Source organism: Giraffa tippelskirchi, chromosome 1, assembly GCF_054371585.1.
Source record: "Giraffa tippelskirchi isolate mGirTip1 chromosome 1, T2T-mGirTip1v1.2.pri, whole genome shotgun sequence".
Classification (NCBI taxonomy): domain Eukaryota; kingdom Metazoa; phylum Chordata; class Mammalia; order Artiodactyla; family Giraffidae; genus Giraffa; species Giraffa tippelskirchi.
The window spans coordinates 224,866,932-224,891,601 of record NC_137275.1 but is presented as its reverse complement, the minus strand read 5'-3'; the positions used below and the strand labels follow the sequence as shown (position 1 = coordinate 224,891,601).

General features: G+C 47.7%; 1 protein-coding gene, 1 long non-coding RNA gene and 1 other non-coding gene across 5 annotated transcripts; 1 reads left to right on the top strand and 2 right to left on the bottom strand.

Annotated features, from left to right (window-relative positions):
* Positions 1-1,509: 1,509 nt before the first annotated feature.
* LOC145521963 (small nucleolar RNA U13) lies at positions 1,510-1,614 on the bottom strand. The gene has a single exon (XR_014065797.1). It is a non-coding gene; the product is annotated as a small nucleolar RNA U13 (small nucleolar RNA).
* Positions 1,615-6,181: 4,567 nt separating this feature from the next.
* On the bottom strand, positions 6,182-15,431 carry RNASEH1 (ribonuclease H1). Of its 3 annotated transcripts, XM_081529361.1 has the most exons (9): positions 15,238-15,431; positions 14,106-14,221; positions 11,783-11,941; positions 10,090-10,189; positions 9,187-9,241; positions 8,764-8,848; positions 8,182-8,306; positions 6,907-6,997; positions 6,182-6,550 (listed from the first exon to the last, which is right to left on the bottom strand). In XM_081529361.1, the coding sequence occupies exons 1-8, from the start codon at positions 15,366-15,368 to the stop codon at positions 6,911-6,913; spliced, it is 858 nt and encodes a 285-aa protein (XP_081385487.1). In that variant the 5' UTR covers positions 15,369-15,431; the 3' UTR covers positions 6,182-6,550; positions 6,907-6,910. The 3 variants fall into 3 exon arrangements, with proteins under 3 accessions (XP_081385487.1, XP_081385479.1, XP_081385468.1); XM_081529353.1 differs by having other exon boundaries at positions 6,182-6,997; XM_081529342.1 differs by lacking the exons at positions 6,182-6,550; positions 6,907-6,997 and adding an exon at positions 7,404-7,793.
* Positions 14,764-19,933, top strand: LOC145521209 (uncharacterized). The gene is made up of 2 exons (XR_014065230.1): positions 14,764-15,530; positions 16,218-19,933. It is a non-coding gene; the product is annotated as an uncharacterized LOC145521209 (long non-coding RNA).
* Positions 19,934-24,670: the final 4,737 nt, after the last annotated feature.

The following is a 24,670-nucleotide window of genomic DNA, read 5'->3' as shown; positions in this document are numbered from 1 at the left end:
AATCCAAGTCTATCTCCCAACCACTAACACCAAAGAAGCTGAACAGTTCTATGAAAACTTACAAGACCTTCTAGAACTAACACCAAAAATGATGTCCTTTTCATCATAGGGGACTGGAATGCAAAAGTAGGAAGTCAAGAGATACCTGGAGTAACAGGCAAATTTGGCCTGGGAGTACAGAATGAAGCAGGGCAAAGGCTAATAGAGTTTTGCCAACAGAACGCACTGGTCATAGCAAACACCCTCTTCCAACAACACAAGAGAAGACTCTACACATGGACATCACCAGATGGTCAATACCAAAATCAGATTGATTATATTCTTTGCAACCAAAGATGGAGAAGCTGTATACAGTCAGCAAAAACAAAACCGGGAGCTGACTGTGGCTCAGATCAGGAACTGCTTATTGCCAAATTCAGACTGAAATTGAAGAAAGTGGGGAAAACCACTAGACCATTCAGGTATGACCTAAATTAAATCCCTTATGACTATACAGTAGAAGTGACAAATAGATTCAAGGGTTTAGATCTGATAAGAATCCCTGAAGAACTATGGACGGAGGTTCATGACATTGTACAGGAGGTGGTGATCAAAACCATCCCCAAGAAGCAGTAATGCAAAAAGCTAAAATGGTTGTCTGAGGAGGCCTTAAAATAGCTTAGAACAGAAGAGAAGCAAAAGTCAAAGGAGAAAAGGAAAGATAACCCATTTGAACGCAGAGTTCCAAAGAATAGCAAGGAGAGATAAGAAAGCCTTCCTCAGCAATCAATGCAAAGAAATAGAGGAAAACAATAGAATGGGCAAGACTAGAGATCTCTTCAAGAAAATTAGAGATACCAAGGGAACATTTCATGCAAAAATGGGTTCAGTAAAGGACAAAAATGGTATGGACCTAACAGAAGCAGAAGATATTAAAAGGTGGCAAGAATACACAGAAGAACTGTACAAAAAAGATCTTCATGACCCAGAAAATCACGATGGTGTGATCACTCACCTAGAGCCAGACATCCTGGAATGTGAAGTCAAGTGGGCCTCAGGAAGCATCACTATGAACAAAGCTAGTGGAGGTGATGGAATTCCAGTTGAGCTATTTCAAATCCTAAAAGATGCTGCTGTGAAAGTGCTGGACTCAATATGCCAGCTAATTTGGAAAACTCAGCAATGACCACAGGACTGGAAAAGGTCAGTTTTCATTCCAATCCCAAAGAAAGGCAATGCCAAAGAATGCTCAAACTACCGCACAATTGCGCCCATCTCACATGCTAGCAAAGGAATTCTCAAAATTCTCCAAGCCAGGTTCCAACAGTACATCAACTGAGAACTTCCAGATGTTCAAGCTGGATTTAGAAAAGGCAGAGGAACCAGAGGTCAAATTGCCAACATTCGTTGGGTTGAAAAAGCAAGAGAATTCCAGAACATTTACTTCTGCTTCATTGACTATGTCAAAGCCATTGACTGTGTGGATCACAGCAAAATATGGAAAATTCTTTTTTTTTTTTTTTCTTCTCACGTCAGACGGGTAATGTGCCGGTGTCGTAACAAGGTTTGCAGGGAGGCACATGTCACGCAACAGCGTGAACACCCAATCATCATGCTCATGAACTACAAAAGGATCAGGAAAATTCTTTAAGAGGTGGAAACACCAGAGCACCTTACCTGCCTCCTGAGAAATCTGTATGCAGGTCAGGAAGCAACAGTTAGAACCAGACATTGAACGATGGACTGGTTCCAAATTGGGAACAGAGTACGTCAGGGCTATTTCCTCTATTTCCTCTATATTGTCATCCTCTTTATTTAACTTATATGCAGAGTACATCATGCAAAACGCACAAGGTGGAATCAAGATTGCCGGGAGAAATATCAACAACCTCAGATATGCAGATGATACCACCCTTATGACAGAAAGTGAAGAGGAACTATAGAGACTCTTGATGCAAGTGAAAAAGTTGGCTTAAAACTCAACATTCAGAAAACTAAGATCATGGCATCCATTCCGATCACTTCATGGCAAATAGATGGGGAAACAGTGGAAACAGTGGCAGACTTTATTTTGGGGGGCTCCAAAATCACTGCAGATGGTGACTGCAGCCATGAAATTAAAAGACACTTGCTTCTTGGAAGAAATGCTATGACCAACCTAGACAGCATATTAAAAGCAGAGACATTACTTTGCCGACAAAGGTCTGTCTAGTCAAAGCTATGTATGGATGTGAGAGTTGGACCATGAAGAAAGCTGAGCACCGAAGAATTGATGCTTTTGAACTGTGGTATTGATGAAGACTCTTGAGAGCCCCTTGGATTGCCAGGAGATCAAACCAGTCCATCCTAAAGGATATCAGTCCTGAATATTCATTGGAAGGACTGATGCTGAAATTCCAATACTTTGGCCACCTTATGTGAAGAACTGACTCATTGGAAAGGACCCTGATGCTGGGAAAGATTGAAGGCAGGAGGAGAAGGGGAGAGGATGAGATGGTTGGATGGCATCAGGGACTCAGTGGACATGAGTTTGAGCAAGCTCTGGGAGTTGGTGATGGACAGGAAGTCCTGGAGTGCTGCAGTCCACAGGGTCACAGAGTCGGACACGACTAAGCAACTTAACTGAACTGATGAACATAGCGGTGCACGTTATCTTTTCAAGTTCTCTTTTTTTTTGGTAGACACCCAGGAGTAGAAATGCTGGGTAATAGGGTAGTTCTGTTTTTAGCTGAGAAACTGCCATCGTGTTTTCCATACTGGTGCGTATGGTAGCTGCACCAACTGACATCCCCGCCCACAGTGAGGGGCCCTTGTTTCTGCATCCCAACAGTTGTCTGATGGCTGCCATTCTGACAGGTGTGAGGTGATTCTTCATCTGTTTTTAAATTAATTAACTTATGACTACACTAGGTCTTTGTTGCTGCACGCAGGCTCTCTCTGGATGCAGGGAGTGGGGGCTCTGGTTTCCAGGCTCCAGGGTGCTGGCTGAGTAGCTGTGGTGCACGTGCTTAGCTGCTCCAAGACATGTGGGATTTTCCGAGACCAGGGATTGAACCCGTGTCCCCGTGTCCCCTGGTAGGTGGATTTTTATCCACTGCACCAACAGGGAAGACCTTCCTTAATGTTTATATTCTATTTGCATGTGTTTGTATTAAATGTATATGAGAAAACTTTACCTGAGAACAATTACAAATAGCTCAGCCAACAACCTTGAGAGTCTTGAGTAGTCACCATTTCTAGTTGGAAACCTTCCAAACTTCCATGTACAGAACTGTCCAGTCTGCTCTGGCATCCAGAGCAACACCCTGCAGCCTTGGGGCTGAGACAGAATTTTGTTCTTTTGTCCTGGAGCTGGGCTCGAAGATGGCCATGTCAGCTGAGCTGGCTTCCCGGAGGCCTCTCTCCTTGCCCTGCAGACGGCCTCCTTCCCGCATGTCTTCACACAGCCCTCCCTCTGCAGGTGTCCCTGGGGTCCTGAGTGGACTAGGGCCACCCAGCCTCATTTTAATGCAACAGCCTCAGGAAAGGCTCAGCTTCCAAACCCAGTCACACCCTGTGCTGAGGGCACGATTCAGCCCCTTGCAGTCTCCATGCTCGCGTGCAGCTCGGCGTCCTCCAGTTGGGTCCTGATGACTGGACAGGTTTGTCCAGGAAGTGCTTTGTACCCTGACTGAGCCGCTGTGCTCCCCCCTGCACCGTCTTGTCTTGTCCCGAGTGGGGGTAGTTCTCACGCATGTCCTGTCCGCCAGTCCCACTCCCCTTCTCAGATGCCAACCAACTGCCTCTGCCTGGGCTCTCAGCACCCCACGCCCTCCAGGAGACATGTGGAAGGTGGGTCTGTTTTTTACTTGAAGCCTCTCCAAATTCAGGGCAGCGTGGGCCATGGCAGGATCTCAATGCCCCAGACCTAAGACACTGCCTGTGGATCGAGTCACCTACTCCAACAAATTAAGACCACCGCCCCCCGACCCCGCCAAAATAATGCAGCGAATTCTCAGGCCTTCAGGAGTGAAAATACTGCTAAAGAGTGACACATCCCTGACTGTCCTTCAGAGATGCTGAAACTTAAATGGGCCTCTTGAAGCTGCTGAACTGCAGTGGTGCCTGAATTGACCTCCCTGGGGGGCCTTAGCCCCCACAACCCTAATCTGGGAAATGCTGGCAGGGCCCGCCCGGCGCTGGAATGTGACAGGACACGTCTAAACCCCAGAGGGGACACAGGAGCAACTGAAGCCCTCGTTACAGACACAGAAACGTAAAATCTCCCCCAAACAGGAAACTCACATTGCCACTGGAGACAGACAAGCAGGAAATGTATGTACGTGAACATAAGGAGCAATCAAGAGCCAACTGAAAGGCTCCTGCCACAGGCCAGAGCAGCTGCAAGCTGGGTGCAGTGGACCGAAACCCACCAAAAAGGCTTAAGTACATGAGTCCATGAGCTATACGTGTGTTTACGTGTTGTAAAAACACATCAAGAAAAACCCCTAATTGGTCACCGTCTCAGGATGACAGGGAGCCAATCTTAGCACTCATCCTGCCTTTCGTATGTGACCTCTACCCCCTGAAACCAAAATCAGATTAGGGGAAGGAGCTTCTGAAACCATTCCGGCCAATAAACAAGCAGAATGGGAGGTGCCGGAGCTCCAGCAGCCAGGGAAGCGCCTGAAGGGATGAACAGGGTCGGTGAAGAGAATGATGCAGCCTCTCACTCAAAGCACTGGGCTGCATCAGGTTATTTTAAGCATCAGGTTTTCTTTTATACTTTTACAAAAGCATTAGGTCAGATGTATGACATCTTCAGTTTCCCTTCACCCATACTTACTGTCTCCATAAGTCATTGTTGTCCTTCAGAGTTCCCTCTTAAGTGTCCTTGTGATAACATTGCAACTCAAGTTTGTCTCTGGGCTGTATACCACATTCCTCAGTTTATTTCTTATCTCTCTAAATCCTGCTATCCCCTAGTAACTTAAGCTCATCATATCCTAAAAAGGCTTTTAGCTATTAGTATCTCTAAAATTCCTAGTTTCTATAAGCTATAGTAAAATATGCCAACACTACAACATACCTTAAACTTTTAGCTTCTAACTCTTCTTAATTATTCCTAAATCCTAAACTCAGCAAACTTGTTTTGCCATAAACATTTCCCTTAGAAGCAGGTTTCAGCTAACAATGTTTCCCATGGCCTCAAGCTGCGCCCTATGTGCTCATCCTGGAACATTCTTTGTAAAGGTCCTTGAACAAATTAACTTTATGGATTCTTTCCTGGGCAACTGCAGAAGGCTTTGTGCTTTCTCATGCAAGAACAATAAGCACCTTAACATACTTTCCAACCAACTCAACCGAAGGAAGGAAAGGACAAGTCAGAATCACAAGACCTAACTCCTTCATCCCGGGACCCTGCCTGCGGGATGAGGAGAGGGGGTTGGGGCCGTGCCTCCATTTTGTCAGTAATGTCTAACGCGGCTCCCGACAGGGAGGGTATCAGCCTTCTGCCAACTGCGTGATTTAACGGACCCGGGCCCTGAGCTGTCTGCGCAGGAAGGATGAAGCCACCGCTGCCTTTTGATGAGCACCCGGGACACACACGCCCATAGGAGGAGCCCACAGCGACTGAGCCTCCGGACCCAGCTGCCAACCTGCAGGCAACAGAGACGCAAGAACACTCTGGACAGCCCATCGCTGGACAGCCCAAGGCAGGGAGTGGACAGGTCACAGAGTGGGAGATGGCCACGCTGGACAGCCCGAGGTGGGGAGTAACAGATCTCAGAGTGGGAAATGGCAGGGCAGATGGCTCAGGCCCTTCCACAGACAGACTGGAAGGAGACCGATGGATTGAAGCAGAACCTGTGAATTAAGAGACTTAAGAAATGTCAAGTTAGGGGGTGGGGGAGGTTCAAGAGGGAGGGGACATATATATACTAATGGCTGATTCCTGTTGTTGTAAGGTAGAAACCAACACAATATTGTAAAGCAATTAGCCTCCAATTAAAAATAAATTTAAAACAAAGAAATATCAAGGTAAGAATTCAGACTAAATTGCCACGGAGAAAAGCAGGAACTCACTTCTGTAGAAGTGGGGTTAGTTCTGGGGGGGCAGGGGGCACTGTGCATGGAGGTGCTGGGCCGGGTTTTCTTTCTTAGCCCAGGTGGTGGTCACAAGGGTGTTCACCTTGCAGTAATCGTCATAATGGTAACGGTATTTGTAGTAGTAGTAATTCAACAAGCTGTACATTTATTTTGTATCATTTTCTGCATGCTTTTATGACACAATTTTTAATAGAAGAAAAAAATAACGTTAAAAGTTTTTAATTTTCACGGTGCTTTTAACAAAAATAACCAAAGACACTTTTATAGCATTCATTTACTACCCCAGTCTTCAGAGGCTGTGACTGCTGCTACCTGGTGGCATACAGCTGGGACTGCCGGGGGCAGGTGTCCCCCCCTTGTGCCCACCAGGCACGGCCACATCCCCCCTACTGGGCATGGGTCCTGGGGGGGGGGGGGCGCACCTTCCTCCAGCCCCACGTAGGCACAGGTCCACCTGAGAGTCCTGACTCCATCCTGCCGACTGGAAGGCAAATGAACGCTTTCAGAAAACATCTAGACTTCTCGCCTGCATTTTTAAACCCATGTTTACCTCATCCTTGTGAAATCAAGGCCCTATACAGCTAATGAGAACAGTATCAAGCCCAATAAAGCATAATGCTAAGATCTCACAAAATTCTCAAATCTGAACGGATGTTCATTTGATGAAGCATCCGACCAGCTTTACTGCACACCAGAGGCCAGCAGCCCGCCTTCCGGGTTCCGTCTGAAAGCCGGGTCTGCCCACGGACGGTGGGCCCAGCCTGTAGGTTTATTCTTCACCCCAGAAAGTAAAGGGGACAAGGGCCACGGGCTCAGGGTTTGCAGGAGCTACAGCACCTGCTCAGTCTGCGGGCTGCTTCGCGCCTTCTCTCGCTAATCTGTCCGCCTCTTCGTTGCCTCTAAATCCCGAATGGCCAGGAACGTGCATCTGTTAAATAAAAAGTTTCCTTTTATTCTTACCAGTTTTTTACACAAGCAGCACATGACGACACGCTCACTGCAGTACGAGCCAACACCTCAGAGAGGGCGAGCGCGGCGGCCCCCACAGCCCCCCTCAGCACAGCTCGGGGCAGCCCAAGGTGTGTTCCCAACACAGTCGGGTACCAGACACGCCAGCAGAAACCCAGTTTCTCCACAGACTGGGCTTCAGCGCTGTATTGGCCTTTTCCCACTTAATGGTGAGCTTTCCAGGCAGAGTAGAGGTATGGATGGATATGTCTGTCTCACACACACACACACACACTCACACACAGACACTCACTCACACACACACCTTACTCTCCCTCAGTGCTGCTGCACAGAAGGGGTGCACTCATGTAACTGAACCACTGTTTGCAATGAGGTTGCTGAAGGGCAAGTTTACTTATTTTTTAATTTTATTTTTTGGCTAAGGCTTGCGGGACTTAGTTCCCCGAACAGGGATTGAACTTGTGCCATCAGCAGTGACAGCATGGAGTCCTAACCCTGGGACCGCCAGGGAAGTCCCTGAAAAGCAAGTTTAAATGACACACGGGTTGCCAAATGGCAAGCGCCCCGGGCTGGGAGAGCAGGGCGGGGCTGATGAGGTGGCTGCAGTTTAACTTGCTCTCTGATGTTCAAAAAGAGAATTTTCTTGGGGGAGGATGGACATACATTCTCCATCGGATACGGATACACACACATCCAGTGTATATACAGGGCTGAGGCTGCTGTCCACCCGAAACTATCACACCATCGTTAATTGGCTATACTCCAATATAAAACAAAACATGGAAAAAAAAAAAGGTAATTTTAATAAAAGTGACCTAGTATAATAAAATAAAATCACATAACGAAAATTTCATCACGCAACTATGTTCTTAACAAGACAGCACAAATCAGTTTACCTGACATTACAGCCACTCCCGAAGAAACCAGGAGCTGACCCTCACGGGCAGCTCTCGCGGCGGCACGGGGGGCCTGCCTGCAGCACCCCTCACGGGGGCGCTCTCACACACGCTGCAGCAGCGATGCCACGGACACTACCATTTGGACCCGGGTCATCACATCACTCCCCAAACCACCAGCGCTCTAGCTCACTGATTCCCCGGGTCCTCACAGCCCCGAGCAGTGAGCGTGCGGGCCGGTACTCACCCACTGAATGTCCATGCCCCGCGCCAGCCGCTCCAGCTCCACGAAGTCCTCCTTGTTGGTCACCTCCTTCCCGGTGCTGGTCCTCCAGCCATTCTGCTCCCAGCCCTTCACCCAGGTGGTGATGCCTGGACAACACGCTCACTCAGAGGTCCCTCTCGCAGGCGCCGGTCTCCCCTCCTCCCTACACTGCCCTCTGACTCCCGCTCCGCTGGCACCCGAGTCACTGTCTGGACCTTCCTTCCCCCCGGGCCGTGCACTGGCTCCTCCGCCCCTCCACACCCACTCCTGTTGACCTACAACCCTCAGCTCCGGGGCTCAGGCCCCACGTCCTCCCCCTCCTTGACAACCCCCAGCCCCCAGCAGGCCGTGGTCCCACCTTCTAGAGGAAGCGCAAGTGCCCATCATGGCCGAGCCTCTGCGGCCAACCCCGGACCAATGCGGGCTGCCTTCACCCCAACACACCAGCGCCATCCCCCTACCATCTGGGTCCCGCCCTGACAGCACACCTCCTCCAGGGAAGGAAACACCTACTTCCCTGCATGATTATCCCAGTAACACTAGAAGTCAAACGTAGCCGCTGACCTTTGACGGTAAACATACTGTCCGTGTAGAGAACCAGCTTAGTGATGTCCTGAGCCTTAGCTTGCTCGATGGCTTTGCAGGCTGCCTTGAAGAAACACATCAGTTTCACGCTGAAAAGACCACTCAACTTTTGACACTGTTGTCCAAAATTACCAAAAAGTTTAGATTCCTTTTCCTGTGCTAACTGTAAAGATAATACTGTCTATGTGAAATTGTCTGAACAATTCTGTTCAGACATCTATTCGAAACAAGTTTTGTCATTTTTCCAGAAAATTCCTATTCATCAGGACTGGTACAGCTGCAAACTTCTGGACTCTGAGTATTTTACATACACCGAGAGTAGAAGGGCCAATAATGTGTTTTAGTCAAAGTAAAGAATGATAAACTGACATATTTAGCAGAAAAACACATCTAATAACTTACATGAATCTCTGCTCTCTGGTTGGTTTGTCGCCCAGGAAGTCTAATTCCTACATTTCTGGTTTCAAAACAGTACAAAAGAAAATAAAATTATAATACTAATTCTCAAAGTGATCCCGTAAGTCTCTTAATGGCTAATAGGCTTGTATACATTTTTTATTTGAAACATGAAAGCATCATTCAAGAACATAGCCTTTAAAAATCAAACCAAGAAACCCAACATTTTATTGCAAAGCGCCATGGTGTGGTCTTGTAGGAGAACTCTGGACCAGGAAGCAAAACCCAAGATTAACTTCTGGACCTGAAATACGCTAGCATGTGGTCCTGGTCAGGTACTAACCCTCTGGATGCTCACGCCACCCGAGCTCGCCACCCCGTGGAGGGTTCAAGGCTAAGTGAGGCATCAAAGTGGAGGCAGGCGGACATCCAGGCCAGGAGACCCGAGGGCAGCACACCGCTGCGCGGCTGACCCTGCTCCCGCCTGGGGCCGCTCGGGAACCTGGACACTGGTGAGCGGCGAGCGGCTCCTTCGCAGGGCTCCAGTCCCTCCCTCACGTGAATTCTGGGCCATCAGTTACTCCTCAAGTTCTTCCGCACTTGGCGCAGGTGTATGCAAACAATCTCACTTCCCCTCACCCTGACTCTGTACCTTTTGAAAACCACCAGTCATCTCTAAGCTCACTCATCTTCAAGAGTGGCGGGAGCACAGGGTCCCACTCTGGGGACCCGCCCCTGGTGCATCCCTGCAAAAACCACTTCCCAGGGGCTCGGGACCCTCCTGCTAGCCCTGCCAACGCTTCCAAATAATCAAACAGTAGCAGATGCTGCCTCACCCTTCCCAAGTTTTGAAGTATGACTCGGTTAAATGTGAAGCTTAATAAAAGCCAGCTTTTCTGGTTTACTTACAAGGGATGGCCTGGCCCCCAGTAAACGCCGATTCCTGCTCGAGCCCTCTTGCGCCCATTACTGGAGCAGCAGCCGTCAGTGTAGACGACCACAGAGTCCCCTGTGAGTGGGAAACTGAGTCAGTATCAAGGGATCAGCATTATGAAACACTGGAATTCATCTAAAAAATTTACTACAGTTGAGTTAGCATTCTACTCCAAGAGGGTATTTATGCTTTGGAAGTTTTCTGTGCAGGAGAACATTACTAATGCCTCACGGGGGCACTTGACACTTCCTGCCTGAAATCCACTCATATTTCAGTCCTGCCTGCTGGGCGAGTTCAAGTGAAAGCAATCACTCTGTAAACCTAGAACCTGCGGCTGTTCACAATGCTTGCTTTAGAGGCCAACCAGCAACGCCACTGCCCACTCCCCACAGGGGTGGGGAGGTACGTTTACTCCCAGAAGCGGCCCTTGCGGACAACGGTGCCTTGATAGTGATGAAGACCTCCCTGCCTGAAGGACAAGTCCTCTGACAAATGCTGACCTAATTTTTTTCTTGGGCCCTTTTGCTACTAGTGAACTGTGGTCCTGTTTGCTTCTTTCCACCAAAACAAGTTTGATCAACACACCAATGCTGTAAAGAACGAGGCGGAGAAGGAGTGACTCTCAGGCCGCTGACGGCCAGCAGAGCACTCAGCAGGGCGGAGGGGGCACTTGGCTGCCAGGTGCCAGGGAGCAGGGGTGTGGGGCAGACAGAGGCCGTGCCTGTGAGACGTGCGTCAGAGGAGGGCAGGCTAAACAGGCAGAGGCAAGTGGGGCAGAGGCGAGGCGTGAGAGGGTGGAGCTGGGAGCCTTCGAGACCACAGTCTACTGAACGAGACGCTCAGCAAAACTGCCTCCCGGGCCCTCGGCCCTGTGCCGACCATAAGGACCCATCAGGCACAGAGCTGGGGACCCTCGTGCTTCAGGCAACTGCTAGTGTGCTGGGCAGACTCATCTCCCAGTCAGCCCACAGGTATCTGCTTCACTTGACCTAAATCATTTCAAACACAGTTTCCATGCAGTTTGACCAAGTATTTTTTACTGGTTTTCCTTGAATTTATAATTCCCTTGAATTATAAAATGGCTTCTTCTTTGGGAAAACTTGGAACCCACAAATTCACTGATTTATATAAAAATTGCTACTTATTCCTATTTTTTATTCATAGATGTAAAAAACAAAAAGGAGACTCATGTACCATAAGCCACTAAATACAAATACTTGATTTCTAGAGCTAAAGGCACAGGAGAAATTCACAACTATCTTGCTTCACAGGAGACAGGATCATGTCTGTTTTGCAAAGATGGCACGGAAATGGTTAAGATGCTGGTGCCAGTCAACATATAAAGGAGCTCTGTCCAGGGCCTTTCTTATCTGAACAGCTGAAGTCTTTGCATTTTCTTAGGAACCAGAAACACTGTGTCCAAAGAGAACAACGGTGTTTACAAAGATCAGTTTTTCATGTGTAGTTTATATAATAGTTTTCAAGTGAATGTCCAAAATTCTAATAATTCTGCACCATAATTATAAGATAGTGATCTTAGAGATTTTTAAATAACTTTTTCAGGTAAGAATGTTACACATCAGCTCAAATTTCCCTTATTAAGTGGAAAAAGGTTTTACGCACAAATGATTACAGCACTAAAACTTTAAAAATTCCAGACAGACATACCCATGTAAGAAAACGTGTCTTTGCTGACTGGGGGCGGCGGCCCTGTGCTCTGTCTCACGTGCTTTGCACACGGCTCTGCATCTTCCCCCTCATCCAAGGGCTCATGGAGTCGCTTGCTTGCTTTCACTTGTGGTTCTTCTACGTGTTTAGTTTTTTGCCCTGAAAGATAGTCTCTACTCAAAAGCTAGAAACAACACAACATGAAATGATTGAGAATCCAGAAATTCACCAAGTCAGGCTTAAACACCCTGTGTGGGCTCTGTAAAGGGGGAAAGACTGATGTCCCAGAAAGTGACTCTAAATTTTCCTTAAGAAGCTCCACGAGGGCAAGGTGAAAACCACAGCAAAACTTCTGCTAAAAAAGAAAGCTGGTTGCCATGGAGATGGCAAAGATACCATGGGTGCTGAATCCTCTAGGGCTCAGAGTTTGAAAATCTGAGAGGCTCTTTCCCAAGAGAAAACAAGGACCCAGTTTTTGTACATAAGCTGAAAACAGACAATGGGACGTATTAAGAAAGGGAAGTGGAAGCCAAAAGGTACTGGTGTTGGGTCCCTGCAGGGGCGGCACTGCACGGGGGGGGCGGCACTGGCCGAGCGCTCCCTCCAGAGTGGACCCGAGGGTGACCCTCAAGGGACACTCATACCCACCCTGGTTATAGCTCTCTTAACTCTTCCATGGAATTATGGCAGCTGACGCAGAATTAGACCAGGATTCAAACAACTGGTTTCAATCTGAGCTCTCCCTTTCATCAGTGTGAACTCCGTCAAATGACCTCACCCATCACAGCTGCTGTACAAGGAGGCGCTTGGTGACCTGAAGCTGCTTTCCCTGCACTTTCCTTTCACGGAGCAGAAACAGGAACACAGAGGCGATCTCAAAAACTATCACCTTAACCCAACACTAGAGGGCACTTCCTACCCTAAACCCTAAGCCAGTGCATTTACTGAGCACTAACTAGACAGGCATGGGCTGAAACCTCCTGCCTGGTGCAGCCTCTCACCCCACACCTTTCAGAGGAATGGGAAGGCCAGCCCGGCAGAGCTGGAGGGAAGTTTCCGCTATGTCCAGAGCAACACTGGTATTTCCACTTTGATGTACTTGTATTTCCCCATATTTACCTTGAAAATACTCCCCTAGGGGACTTCCCTGGTGGCCCAGTGATTATGAACCTGCTTGCCGATACAAGGGTTACAGGTTCGATCCCTGGTCTAGGAAGATCCTACATGCCCAAGGGGCACAACTACTAAAGCCCGCGCGCCTAGAGCCCATGCTCCACAACCAAGAGTTATCCCCACTTACCAAAACTAGAGAGCGCACACACGCATCAAGGAAGACCCAGCACGGCCAAAAATAAATCCTAAAAAAAACCAAAGGACCCAACCAAGACAAGACTGATACTTCCAAACTAGCTTTCTATCCCAAGCCGACTTCTCATCTGGGGAGAAAATGAAACTGTTACATCACACCCCTGTTGAAAGGTTGCTAGCAGATGAAGGAGGAGGCGGCCACACAGGAGGGTGGGTCTCCTCTACCTCGGAAACTCCCCTTTCAGGGCAGATTCCCAGCAGGACCTGCCTCTCCCTGAACTCCGCTCTGCCCAGAATTGTTCAAAGCTTGAGCACCTCTGTGAGCTCCAGACTGCTCAAAAGAAGCTGATTTGAAACATTCTCCTCTCAGCTTTCATCCACTGCAGTAAAAAATGCCTGAGTAAAGTTCATGAAAATAAAAAACACTTCTTCAAGGTAGGTTGTAGTTTAAACTTTTGTGCTCTAAAGCAGTCACTCTTGGTGTCCCTTATGTTAGTCCTTCAACATCAATTAACTCTACTTTCTAACACGTGAACTGGGGGAAGTTCCAATTGCATGACTCCGTCCAAGGTAAAAAGGAAATGCCACAGAGGTGCATGCTGGGAAAAGAACTACATTCATCATTTTACAACTAGAACCCATTCAATCCACTAACAAGAATGAGTATTTTTAAAGGTAGAATTAAGCATAGTGAGGACCCTGAACAGAATAGGAGATCTGAGGCCTGGCTTGTCTCTAATACTGTTACCAACAGGAGTCCCTAAGCTAAAATGCTTTCAGCCTGTTTCCTAATCTGTAAAACGAAACAACTATAATTCCTCTCTGTGTTCAGAAGAGTAGCTATATAGATCACAGTGGAGGACAGAGGAGCCTGGCATGCTGTGGTCCATGGAGTCACAAAGAGTGACATGACTTAGCAACTGAACCACCACCACAACCTACAGATCAGGAGACTCCTGGGCTATGACAGGCTTTGAATAGGCTAAAATGTCCCAATGATGTGAGCTGTGAGTACCTTCTGAATCACTGGGGCTTGCAGAACTTCTGACAAAGGCCCAGGCTTCCTCCTCTGTGGGGAACTTCTTAAATCTGGCTGCAGGAAACCGGTCCACCTGAGCTCTGCATTCATCCCTGAAACAAAGGCAGTGTTACCTCCTTCCGTGCTGTTACTTACCCTATTTTTTAACGGACTAGTATCTCAGGTTGGGAATGGTGTGAAAAAGGTTGAGGCTGTCAGCTCCTTGGAGGCCTTAGTGTTTGCAGTGTATCTTGCATGTTCAACCCTTCACCCTGTTTCATGCTATGCGCCAGCCAGGCAGTACACTCGCACCATAATGCCTTCCTCGAAGCATATTAGAGCTTTTGAGTCTTTACTCACTTCATTACAACATAAAGATCAGCTTCCAAGGTGCCTCTTCCTCACAGCATAGCTGCAGGGGGAAACACTGTGCATTCACAATACATACACAGGTAACAGACTTGATAATGCAGGGGAAAGAGTCCTGGTCCTGGAGTCATAACACCTGGGTTCAAGACCTACATCTGTCACTTACTCGCCCCGAGAATTTCTGTAACACAGTAACTACAACCGAAAATGAGAATCCCATCTAACTCACAGGATTGTTATGGGGATATAAACACTAGTTAACAAGAATTTCTCTTTTTAAAAGCAGAAGATGAGATTAGGCGTTGAGCTCCATCATGTGTCACCGTTTGGAAACTCTTTCCGTGCAAAAGAAGGGAAGAAGTGAAGTGATGTCACTCAGTCGTGTCCAGCTCGCTGTGACTCCATGGGCTGTAGCCTACCAGGCTCCTCCGGCCATGGAATTTTCCAGGCAAGAATACTGGAATGAGTTGCCATTTCCTTCTCCAGGAGATCTTCCCGACCCAGGGATGGAATCCGGGTCTCCCACATTGTAGGCAGACGCTTTACCAGGAAGGATTAAACAGAAGCAAGCCTCTGGCCACCCCCTGACTGTAAGTGGCGTTTCTGATATTCCCAGCAAACAAGAAGCGGAGCCGAGGCCTACCACGTCAGGGCCCCCGCGCGCCTACCCCAAGCGAGGGCCGCGGGCTCCTGAGGGTGGCTGCCACCCCCCTCGCCGCGAAGCCGCCCACACCGCCCCGGGTCGGTGCGGCTTGCTCACCAGGTCAGGAAGACCCCGGCCTTGCGGCCCCTCCTCACGGCATAGAACATGGCAAGACTGCGGCAGCTCCGGCTACTGCAGCCCACAATGGCCAAAGCCACTCTGTGCACCACGCCCAGGAGCCAGGTCATCGCTCACTCGCGGCCACAGCGGACGCCCTCAGCTCCAGGCCGAGCGCCGCCATCACAGAGCCCGAACTTCCGGCGGCGGCGCAGGGAGATGACGCAAGCCCGGCGCCGAGAGTGGGGCCCAGAGCCAAGTGCTCGTCTGACTCGTCAGTTTCCCGGATGTCGGTCAGAACGCTGGGCCTGGGCGGAAGTCTCGGGGTCCGGACCCAGGGGGCAGAGGCGGGACAGGGGCTTCCGGGGCGGGGTCCCGCGGAGGGTCCGGAGGCGGGGCCTGCGCGGGGGGCGGGCCGCCCCACTCGCGCCCGCCTGCGCCCCTGGCAGCCGTTGCCGGGGTTTGGTGCTGTGGTGGGCGCTGGAGGCTCTGAGCGCTGGGCGTCGGGTCGCCAGCCCCCGGCCCCGACGTCAGCCCACCGTGTTCCGGGGCTTTCTCGGAGTGCTGGGTACACTCGGGGCTAGCCAGGCACGCGGACGGGCTGGTTTACTTGCTCACTGCTGTCCTGGCCGGAAAGACATTGGAGTCCACAGAGAAAAGAGGGGTGTCTGCGGCAGAGGGAGCGAGGGGAAGGGGGTGAGCCCGCACCCCGCCGCCGCCTCCATGGCCCCCTCAAGTGGGGGGCACGTTTCCCCCACCTCCACCCAGGCGCTGTAACCAGAGAGATGTCCAGTGCTTAACGCACTGCGACCCAAGGGGAAATTTATTGGAACGTCAATGTCTTAGAATATTGCCTTAGACCATAATCTACCCAATATTTCACATTTGTTCTGTAAGCAAATGGACTTTATTAAAATCCTTTCCATTGACAAGCCTTCCTTTTCAAATAATAATTTTAAACTACTTAATTTTCAAACCAGTCCACCCTAAAGGAAATCAACCCTGAATACTCATTGGAAGGACTAGTGCTGAAGCTGAAGCTCCAATACTTTAGCCAACTGATGTGAAGATCCTACCCACCAGGCCCTGATGCTGCTGGGAAAGACTGAGAGCCGAAGAAGGGGATGACATAGGATGAGATGGTTGGATGGCATCACTGATTCAATCGACATGAGTTTGAGCAAACTCAGGGAGATAGTGGAGGACAGGGAAACCTGATGTGCTGCAGTTCATGGGGTCGCAAAGAGGCAGGCAGGACTTACCGACTGAACAACAATAACAATAATTTTCTTGGAAGTCTTTAAGTTCAACAAATGCTACTGAACACCTATGGTGTGTGACCCAAGCCCCGGGGATACAAAACTGACAGACAGAGATAGATCTGTGAACAAATAGAAGACATCTCAAGAGAAAACTGTGCGCCAGGCAGGGGAAGTGAACGCCAGTGGCTGGAGGGGCAGGGAACGCAGTCGTGCCTGAGTAAAGTTTGAGGGATAAAAGGAGCGTTCACTCAGGTGAGTCAGGCAGAGAAGGAAATCTGGTACTCCAGGAAGAAGAAACAGGAAACGTGTGGTCAGTGTGTTCTTGCCCGTGAACTCAATAAATATCCAGTTAAAAGTTTTTAACTTTACTAATTTAAGTTGGCTCTTGTCCATTCCTCATTCCTATTGTTATTGCACTTCAAGGTAGCTTCTTTCAAAAAAAGTTGCCCCAAGCCAGGTTTCAGCAATATGTGAACTGTGAACTTCCAGATGTTCAAGCTGGTTTTAGAAAAGGCAGAGTAACCAGAGATCAAATTGCCAACATCCGCTGGATCATCGAAAAAGCAAGAGAGTACCAGAAAAACATCTATTTCTGCTTCATTGAGTATGCCAAAGCCTTTATGTGGATCACAATAAACTGTGGAAAATTCTGAAAGAGATGGGAATACCAGACCACCTGACCTGCCTCTTGAGAAACCTGTATGCAGGTCAGGAAGCAACAGTTAGAACTGGACATGGAACAACAGACTGGTTCCAAATAGGAAAAGGAGTACGTCAAGGCTGTATATTGTCACCCTGCTTATTTAAGTTCTATGCAGAGTACATCATGAGAAATGCTGGGCTGGAGGAAGCACAAGCTGGAATCAACATTGGTGGGAGAAATATCAATAACCTCAGATATGCAGACGACACCACCCTTATGGCAGAAAGTGAAGAAGAACTAAAGAGCCTCTTGAGGAAAGTGAAAGAGGAGAGTGAAAAAGTTGGCTTAAAGCTCAACATTCAGAAAACTAAGATCATGGCATCTGGTCCCATCACTTCATGGCAGATAGATGGGGAAACAGTGGAAACAGTGGCTGACTTTATTTTTGGGTGCTCCAAAATCACTGCAGATGGTGATTGCAGCCATGAAATTAAAAGACACTTACTCCTTGGAAGGCAAGTTATGACCGACCTAGATAGCATATTAGAAAGCAGAGACATTACTTTGCCAACAAAGGTCCATCTGGTCAAGGCTATGGTTTTTCCAGTGTTCATGTATGGATGGGAGAGTTGGACTATAAAGAAAGCTGAGCACCGAAGAATTGATGCTTTTGAGCTGGGGTGTTGGAGAAGACTCTTGAGAGTCCCTTGGACTGCAAGGAGATACAACCAGTCCATCCTAAAGGAGATCAATCCTGGGTGTTCATTGAAAGGACTGATGTTGAAGCTCAAACTCCAATACTTTGGCCACCTGATATGAACAGCTGACTCATTGGAAAAGACCCTGATGCTGGGAAAGATTGAGGGCAGGAGGAGAAGGGGACAAGAGAGGATGAGATGGCTGGATGGCATCATTGACTCGATGGACATGGGTTTGGGTGGACTTAAGGAGTTAGTGATGGACAGGGAGGCCTGGCGTGCTGTGGTTCGTGGGGTCGCAACGAGTCGGACACGACTGAGCGACTGAACTGAACTGAAAAATCAAGTAATGTTTGATGGCCACATCTCTTCTGTGGATATATGATGAGAGCTAGGGACAGCCCAGTGACAGCTCTCAGGACGGCCACAGCCCCTCTTCTTGAGATCATTCATTCTCCCTTTGCCCAAGGCCTCAGGAGCTACTGTAGTCTCCTGGTAAGTACAGACCAGGGCCTTGGAAATGTGGCTTTTGACCTACTTTAGACACATCACTCACCCACCTCCTCCCAGTGGCACAGGTTAAGTTGTGGACACAGATGGCACCTGGAAGAGCTGACTTCTGATCGAGAAGCTGAAGTGGAAGTAAGTCAGGGTAGTGAATCAAAAGCGAGTATCTTCAAAGCTCGGAAAGAACTGGGATTGTCAGCCAGAAAAGAAATGATAACAGTTGCGCAGGATATAGACACAGATGTAGACTGCAGTGTTGCCTGGGGGAGGAAAGAGGCTGGGCCCCTGGAAAAGTGCTGCCTGAGTGCTGCCTGCCTCCCACTAGCTTGACCCGTGGGTCTGACCTACTTAATTAAGACTTACTTTTTCATGTAGTTAGCTGGCTGTGGTCCTTTAACACAGAGTACTCATCATCCCTACAAAGTCGTTGTTTGAATTATCTGAGTATGTTCAGAAAATAATCTGAGTGGCTTTCTACAATTAGAAAACTGTTTCTTCTGGCATTTTCGTTGACAGATAACTGTAAATATTTTTTATCTTAATCTCTGGCTCCAAGTGTGTGACTTTACTTACCCTGGGCAAAAACTGGCACATTCTCAGTAAGGTACTGAGCCCTGGACCAGAGCTGGAAGATACTGCCAGGGGATATTTGCCCCGGGGTGGGGGTGGGGCTGAGTGGCAGAAGTGGTGAAGTGCGGTGTGACTCAGCCCTCCAGGTCTGCTGCTCCTGCCCCTGAGCTGTGAATTGACAATGCTGACTGCAAATTCCAGCTCCCCAATTTCCAGCTGTATAAATTCGGGGAATTGCTTCAAGTCTCTGTTCTATGCTCTGAAAAGTGGAGATGCTGCAGCTGTGTCCAGTGGCTGTGAATACCCACTGACTGTGTGCGGATAAAGCGGTCGATACACAGCATGTCCGCAAAGGCACAGATTCTTTTCACCTTGTGCCGGTTTCATGGAGATGCCCGGGAAGAATGGTGCTGCGTTTGATGAGATACATTGAAAATGAGCAAATGATCAGTTTGTGATAAAAGTCTAATGTATTGATATTTCTATAATTTAGAGATTAATATCTGAGCAATCACCTGCCTACTGATAGTTCACCGATATCTACAGGCCACGTATGGTAATACAGGAAAAGTGACCTTGAGACTCTCCAGAAGAAGCCAGTGACCTCTCTTCAATTAACTGCATAAAATTTTCATATTCATTACAGGCTTGCACACTTATTTCACTCACATGCTGCTTACACTGACTGTTAGATAATACAATAAAAATCCTGCCAGCTATAAGTGGAGGGGAGAGAAAACCTTCTGTTAAATTCAGTCCATTAATTCTTGATCAGACAGGCAGGTCCATAAATTCATTTTACACTCAAGGACTCATCGGTAACTCTTCTTTTGTCACTTTATTAGGAACATCAGGTGTTGTGATCTGGAGGAAAGAGAATGGATTTGAAGTCTAGGCTCTCTCACCCCCTTGACCTCTAGGCTTTCTGCCTCACAGAGCTGAGATAAAGCATTCCCAACACAGGATCCTTTTTCACAGGGACTTTTATACAATAAACAAGTTAACTTTTTAAAGGAGAATGGATCTTGCTTGTTTAACTGTGCCCTCTGCCCTGGCAGTATTCTGTCCTGGACCAGAACTACCCAGTGTAAAAAATTAACTAGCAGAAACCTTAAATAGATCTGGGAGACCAGAATGGGAGCTCCCCTGCCCTGCAACAATGGCAGAGCCCAAGAGGAAGAGGACTTCTCATCTTTCCTGGCAGAGACTCAGCCAATGAACAGCCACAGACTGTGTTCCACAGCCCCCAACTTCCCTCTTCTCCATAAAAGCGCTCTCTTTCCCTCGCTGTGCTGGAACTCCACATGGCTCACCACCAGTGGCAGACCCTGAACTGCACTTCTCTGCTGACCCCGAATAATCCCATCTTTGCTGGAGAAATACCTGGCAGTATATTTGTTTAAGGCCATCACTTTTGTTGTCCCTGCAGGGGCCAGAGAAGGCTCCAGAGCACATCTGGTGTTGTAGCCCCACGTCCAGGGAAACAAACTCACTCAGAAGGACAATGCAGATAGTGGAATGCAGTTTATTACACCGGTGGGCCAAGGCCGAGTCTCCTCTTAGCCAAGGAACCCGACCAGTCAGTTTTCATGAAAACCTTATATACCCCTAAGTATACGTGCCCAAATCCACCTCCTCTAATCCCTGAAACTAGTCTGAATAAACGAAAAGAAAACTACAATCAAAGTTAACCCATGATTCATATGCCTTAAGCCTAGGTAGTTCAGTCAGCTCAGTCGCTTAGTCCTGTCCCACTCTTTGCGACCCCACGAACCACAGCACGCCAGGCCTCCCTGTCCATCACTAACTCCTTAAGTCCACCCAAACCCATGTCCATCGAGTCGGTGATGCCATCCAGCCATCTCATCCTCTGTCATCCCCTTCTCCTCCTGCCCTCAATCCTTCCCAGCATTAGGGTCTTTTCCAATGAGTCAACTGTTCCCATGAGGTGGCCAAAGTATTGGAGTTTGAACTTCAACATCAGTCCTTCCAATGAACACCCAGGACTGATCTCCTTTAGGATGGACTGGTTGGATCTTCTTGCACTCCAAGGGACTCTCAAGAGTCTTCTCCAACACCACAGTTCAAAAGCATTAATTCTGCAGCACTCAGCTTTCTTCACCATCCAATTCTCACATCCATACATGACTACTGGAAAAACCATAGCCTTGACCAGATGGACCTTTGTTGGCAGAGTAATGTCTCTGCTTTTAAATATGCTATCTAGGTTGGTCATAACCTTCCTTCCAAGGAGTAAGCGTCTTTTAATTTCATGGCTGCAATCACCATCAGCAGTGATTTTGGAGCCCCCAAAAATAAAGTCTGACACTGTTTCCACTGTTTCCCCATCTATTTCCCATGAAATGATGGGACCAGATGCCATGATCTTAGTTTTCTGAACGTTGAGCTTTAAGCCAACTTTTTCACTCTCCTCTTTCACCTTCATCAAGAGGTTCTTTAATTCTTCTTCACTTTCTGCGATAAGGGTGGTGTCATCAGCATACTTGAGGTTATTGATATTTCACCCGGCATTCTTCATTCCAGCTTGTATTTCTTCCAGCCCAGCATTTCTCATGATGTACTCTGCATAGATCTTAAATAAGCAGGGGTGACAATATACAGCCTTGACGTACTCCTTTTCCTATTTGGAACCAGTCTGTTGTTTCATGTCCAGTTCTAACTGTTGCTTCCTGACCTGCATACAGGTTTCTCAAGAGGCAGGTCAGGTGGTATGGTATTCCCATCTCTTTCAGAATTTTCCACAGTTTATTGTGATCCACACAGTCAAAGGCTTTGGCATAGTCAATAAAGCAGAAATAGATGTTTTTCTGGAACTCTCTTGCTTTTTTGATGATCCAGCTTATGTTGGCAATTTTATCTCTGGTTCCTCTACCTTTTCTAAAACCAGCTTGAACATCTGGAAGTTCATGGTTCACGTATTGCTGAAGCCTGGCTTGGAGAATTTTGAGCGTTACTTTACCTGCGTGTGAGATGAGTGCAATTGTGCGGTAGTTTGAGCATTCTTTGGCATTGCCTTTCTTTGGGATTGGAATGAATACTGACCTTTTCCAGTCCTGTGGCCACTGCTGAGTTTTCCAGATTTGCTGGCATATTGAGTGCAGCACTTTCACAGCAGCATCTTTCAGGATTTGAAATAGCTCAACTGGAATTCCATCACCTCCACTAGCTTTGTTCATAGTGATGCTTTCTAAGGCCCACTTGAGTTCGCATTCCAAGATGTCTAGCTCTAGGTGAGTGATCACACCATCGTGATTATCTGGGTCTTGAAGATGTTTTTTGTACAGTTCTTCTGTGTATTCTTGCCACCTCTTCTTAATATTTTCTGCTTCTGTTAGGTCCATACCATTTCTGTCCTTTATTGAGCCCATCTTTGCATGAAATGTTCCCTTGGAATCTCTAATTTTCTTGAAGAGATCTCTAGTTTTTCCCATTCTGTTGTTTTCCTCTATTTCTTTGCATTGATCGCTGAGCAAGGCTTTCTTATCTCTCCTTGCAATTCTTTGGAACTCTGCATTCAGATGGGAATATCTTTCCATTTCTCCTTTGCTTTTTGCTTCTCTTCTTTTCACAGCTATTTGTGAGGCCTCCTCAGACAGCCATTTTGCTTTTTTGCATTTCTTTTCCATGGGGATGGTCTTGCTCCCTGTCTCCTGTACAATGTCACACACCTCTGTCCATAGTTTATCAGGCACTCTATCAGGTTTAGTCCCTTAAATCTATTTGTCACTTCCACTGTATAATCATAAGGGACTTGATTTAGGCCATACCTGAATGGTCTAGTGGTTTCCCCTACTTTCTTTAATTTCAGTCTGATTTTGGCAATAAGGAGTTCATGATCTGAGCCACAGTCCACTCCTGGTCCTGTTTTTGTTGACTGTATAGAGTTTCTCCATCTTTGGCTGCAAAGAATATAATCAATCTGATTTCGGTGTTGACCATCTGGTGATGTCCATGTGTAGAGTCTTCTCTTGTGTTGTTGGAAGAGAGTGTTTGCTATGACCAGTGCATTCTTTTGGCAGAACTCTACTAGCCTTTGCCCTGCTTCATTCTGTACTCCAAGGCCAAATTTGCCTGTTACGCCAGGTGTTTCCTGACTTCCTACTTTTACATTCCAGTCCCCTATAATGAAAAGGACATCTTTTTTGGGTGTTAGTTCTAGAAGGTCTTGTAGGTCTTCATAGAACCGTTCAAGTTCAGCTTCTTCAGCATTACTGGTCGGGGGATAGACTTGGATTACCGTGATATTGAATGGTTTGCCTTGGAAACAAACAGAGATCATTCTGTCATTTTTGAGATTGTATCCAAGTACTGCATTTCAGACTCTTTTGTTGACCATGATGGCTACTCCATTTCTTGTAAGGGATTCGTGCCCACAGTAGTAGATATAATGGTCATCTGAGTTGAATTCACCCATTCCAGTCCATTTTAGTTTGCTGATTCCTAGAATGTCAACATTCACTCTTGCTGTCTCCTGTTTGACCACTTCCAATTTGCCTTGATTCATGGAGCTGACATTCCAGGTTCCTATGCAATATTGCTCTTTACAGCATCAGACTTTGCTTCTATCACCAGTCATATGCACAGCCGCGTATTGTTTTTGCTTTGGCTCCATCCCATCATTTTTTCTGTAGTTATTTCTTCACTGATCTCCAGTAGCATATTGGGCACCTACCAACCCGGGGAGTTCATCTTTCAGTGTCCTCTCTTTTTGCCTTTTCATACTGCTCATGAGGTTCTCAAGGCAAGAATACTGAAGTGGTTTGCCATTCCCTTCTCCAGTGGACCACATTCTGTCAGATCTCTCCACCATGACCCATCCGTCTTGGGTGGCCCCACACGGCATGGCTTAGTGTCATTGAGATAGACAAAGCTGTGGTCCATGTGATCAGATTGGCTAGTTTTCTGTGATTATAGTTTCAGCGTGTCTGCCCTCTGATGCCCTCTTGCAACACCTACCGTCTTACTTGGGTTTCTCTTACCTTGGACGTTAACAGTGGACAATTATCAATATGCCTGTGGTCATACCCCAATAAGCATAATAGAATTTATGATTCTATTCGGTTACACAGATAATTAGGGTATTCTTTTAGGCTACAGAGATTCTAGGTACGAGCCCTGGGGCTCTTCCTTCTGGGGACCTGGTTTTCCAGTTGGTATGTTTCCATAGATACTGGGCATATAGCTCACAGCCCACAGCCCGGCCCAAGATGGAGTCCTGCTTTCAAGATAGAGCCTGTTCTGTCTGTTTCCTTCTTCACTGGATGAGCAAGGAGGAGTGGTACTCATGTTGCTCCTTTGGGCTCACTGCTTTTCCTGCTGACCCTGGAGTTTGAAGGTTCGTCTTTCTCGTGGATCCAAGCTCATGCCCTCTTTGTGTGTGAGGTCCTCCAGGCTTTATTTGGGATCTATATAAAGGCTTCTTCTTTCCAGTTCAGGCCTTGCTCTGTATGTGAGTTTGCCTTTGGCACTTCAGCCTCATTTTGAGATCAGACCGTTTCAACCAAAGCTGGCTGAAAATGCCACTGGCCTTGTTCCTGCGAAGGGGTGTTTCAGATAATGGGGGCTTCCCAGATGGCTCAGCGGGTAAAGATTCTGCCTGCAATGCAGGAGACGCAGGAGCCATGGGTTTGATCCCTGAGTTGGGAAGATCTCCCAGAGGAGGAAATGGCAACCCACTCCAGTATAGTTGACGGGGAAATCCCATGGACAAAGGAGCCCAGCGGGCTACAATC

Coding starts and splice junctions, on each gene's coding strand:
- RNASEH1 (XM_081529342.1), bottom strand. CDS start 15,368: ATGACCTGGCTCCTGGGCGTGGTGCACAGAGTGGCTTTGGCCATTGTG. Junction 11,942..14,105: donor AAGCCCCAGTGATTCAGAAG/GTACTCACAGCT, acceptor ACTATCTTTCAG/GGCAAAAAACTAAACACGTA. Junction 10,190..11,782: donor AGACACGTTTTCTTACATGG/GTATGTCTGTCT, acceptor TCCCACTCACAG/GGGACTCTGTGGTCGTCTAC.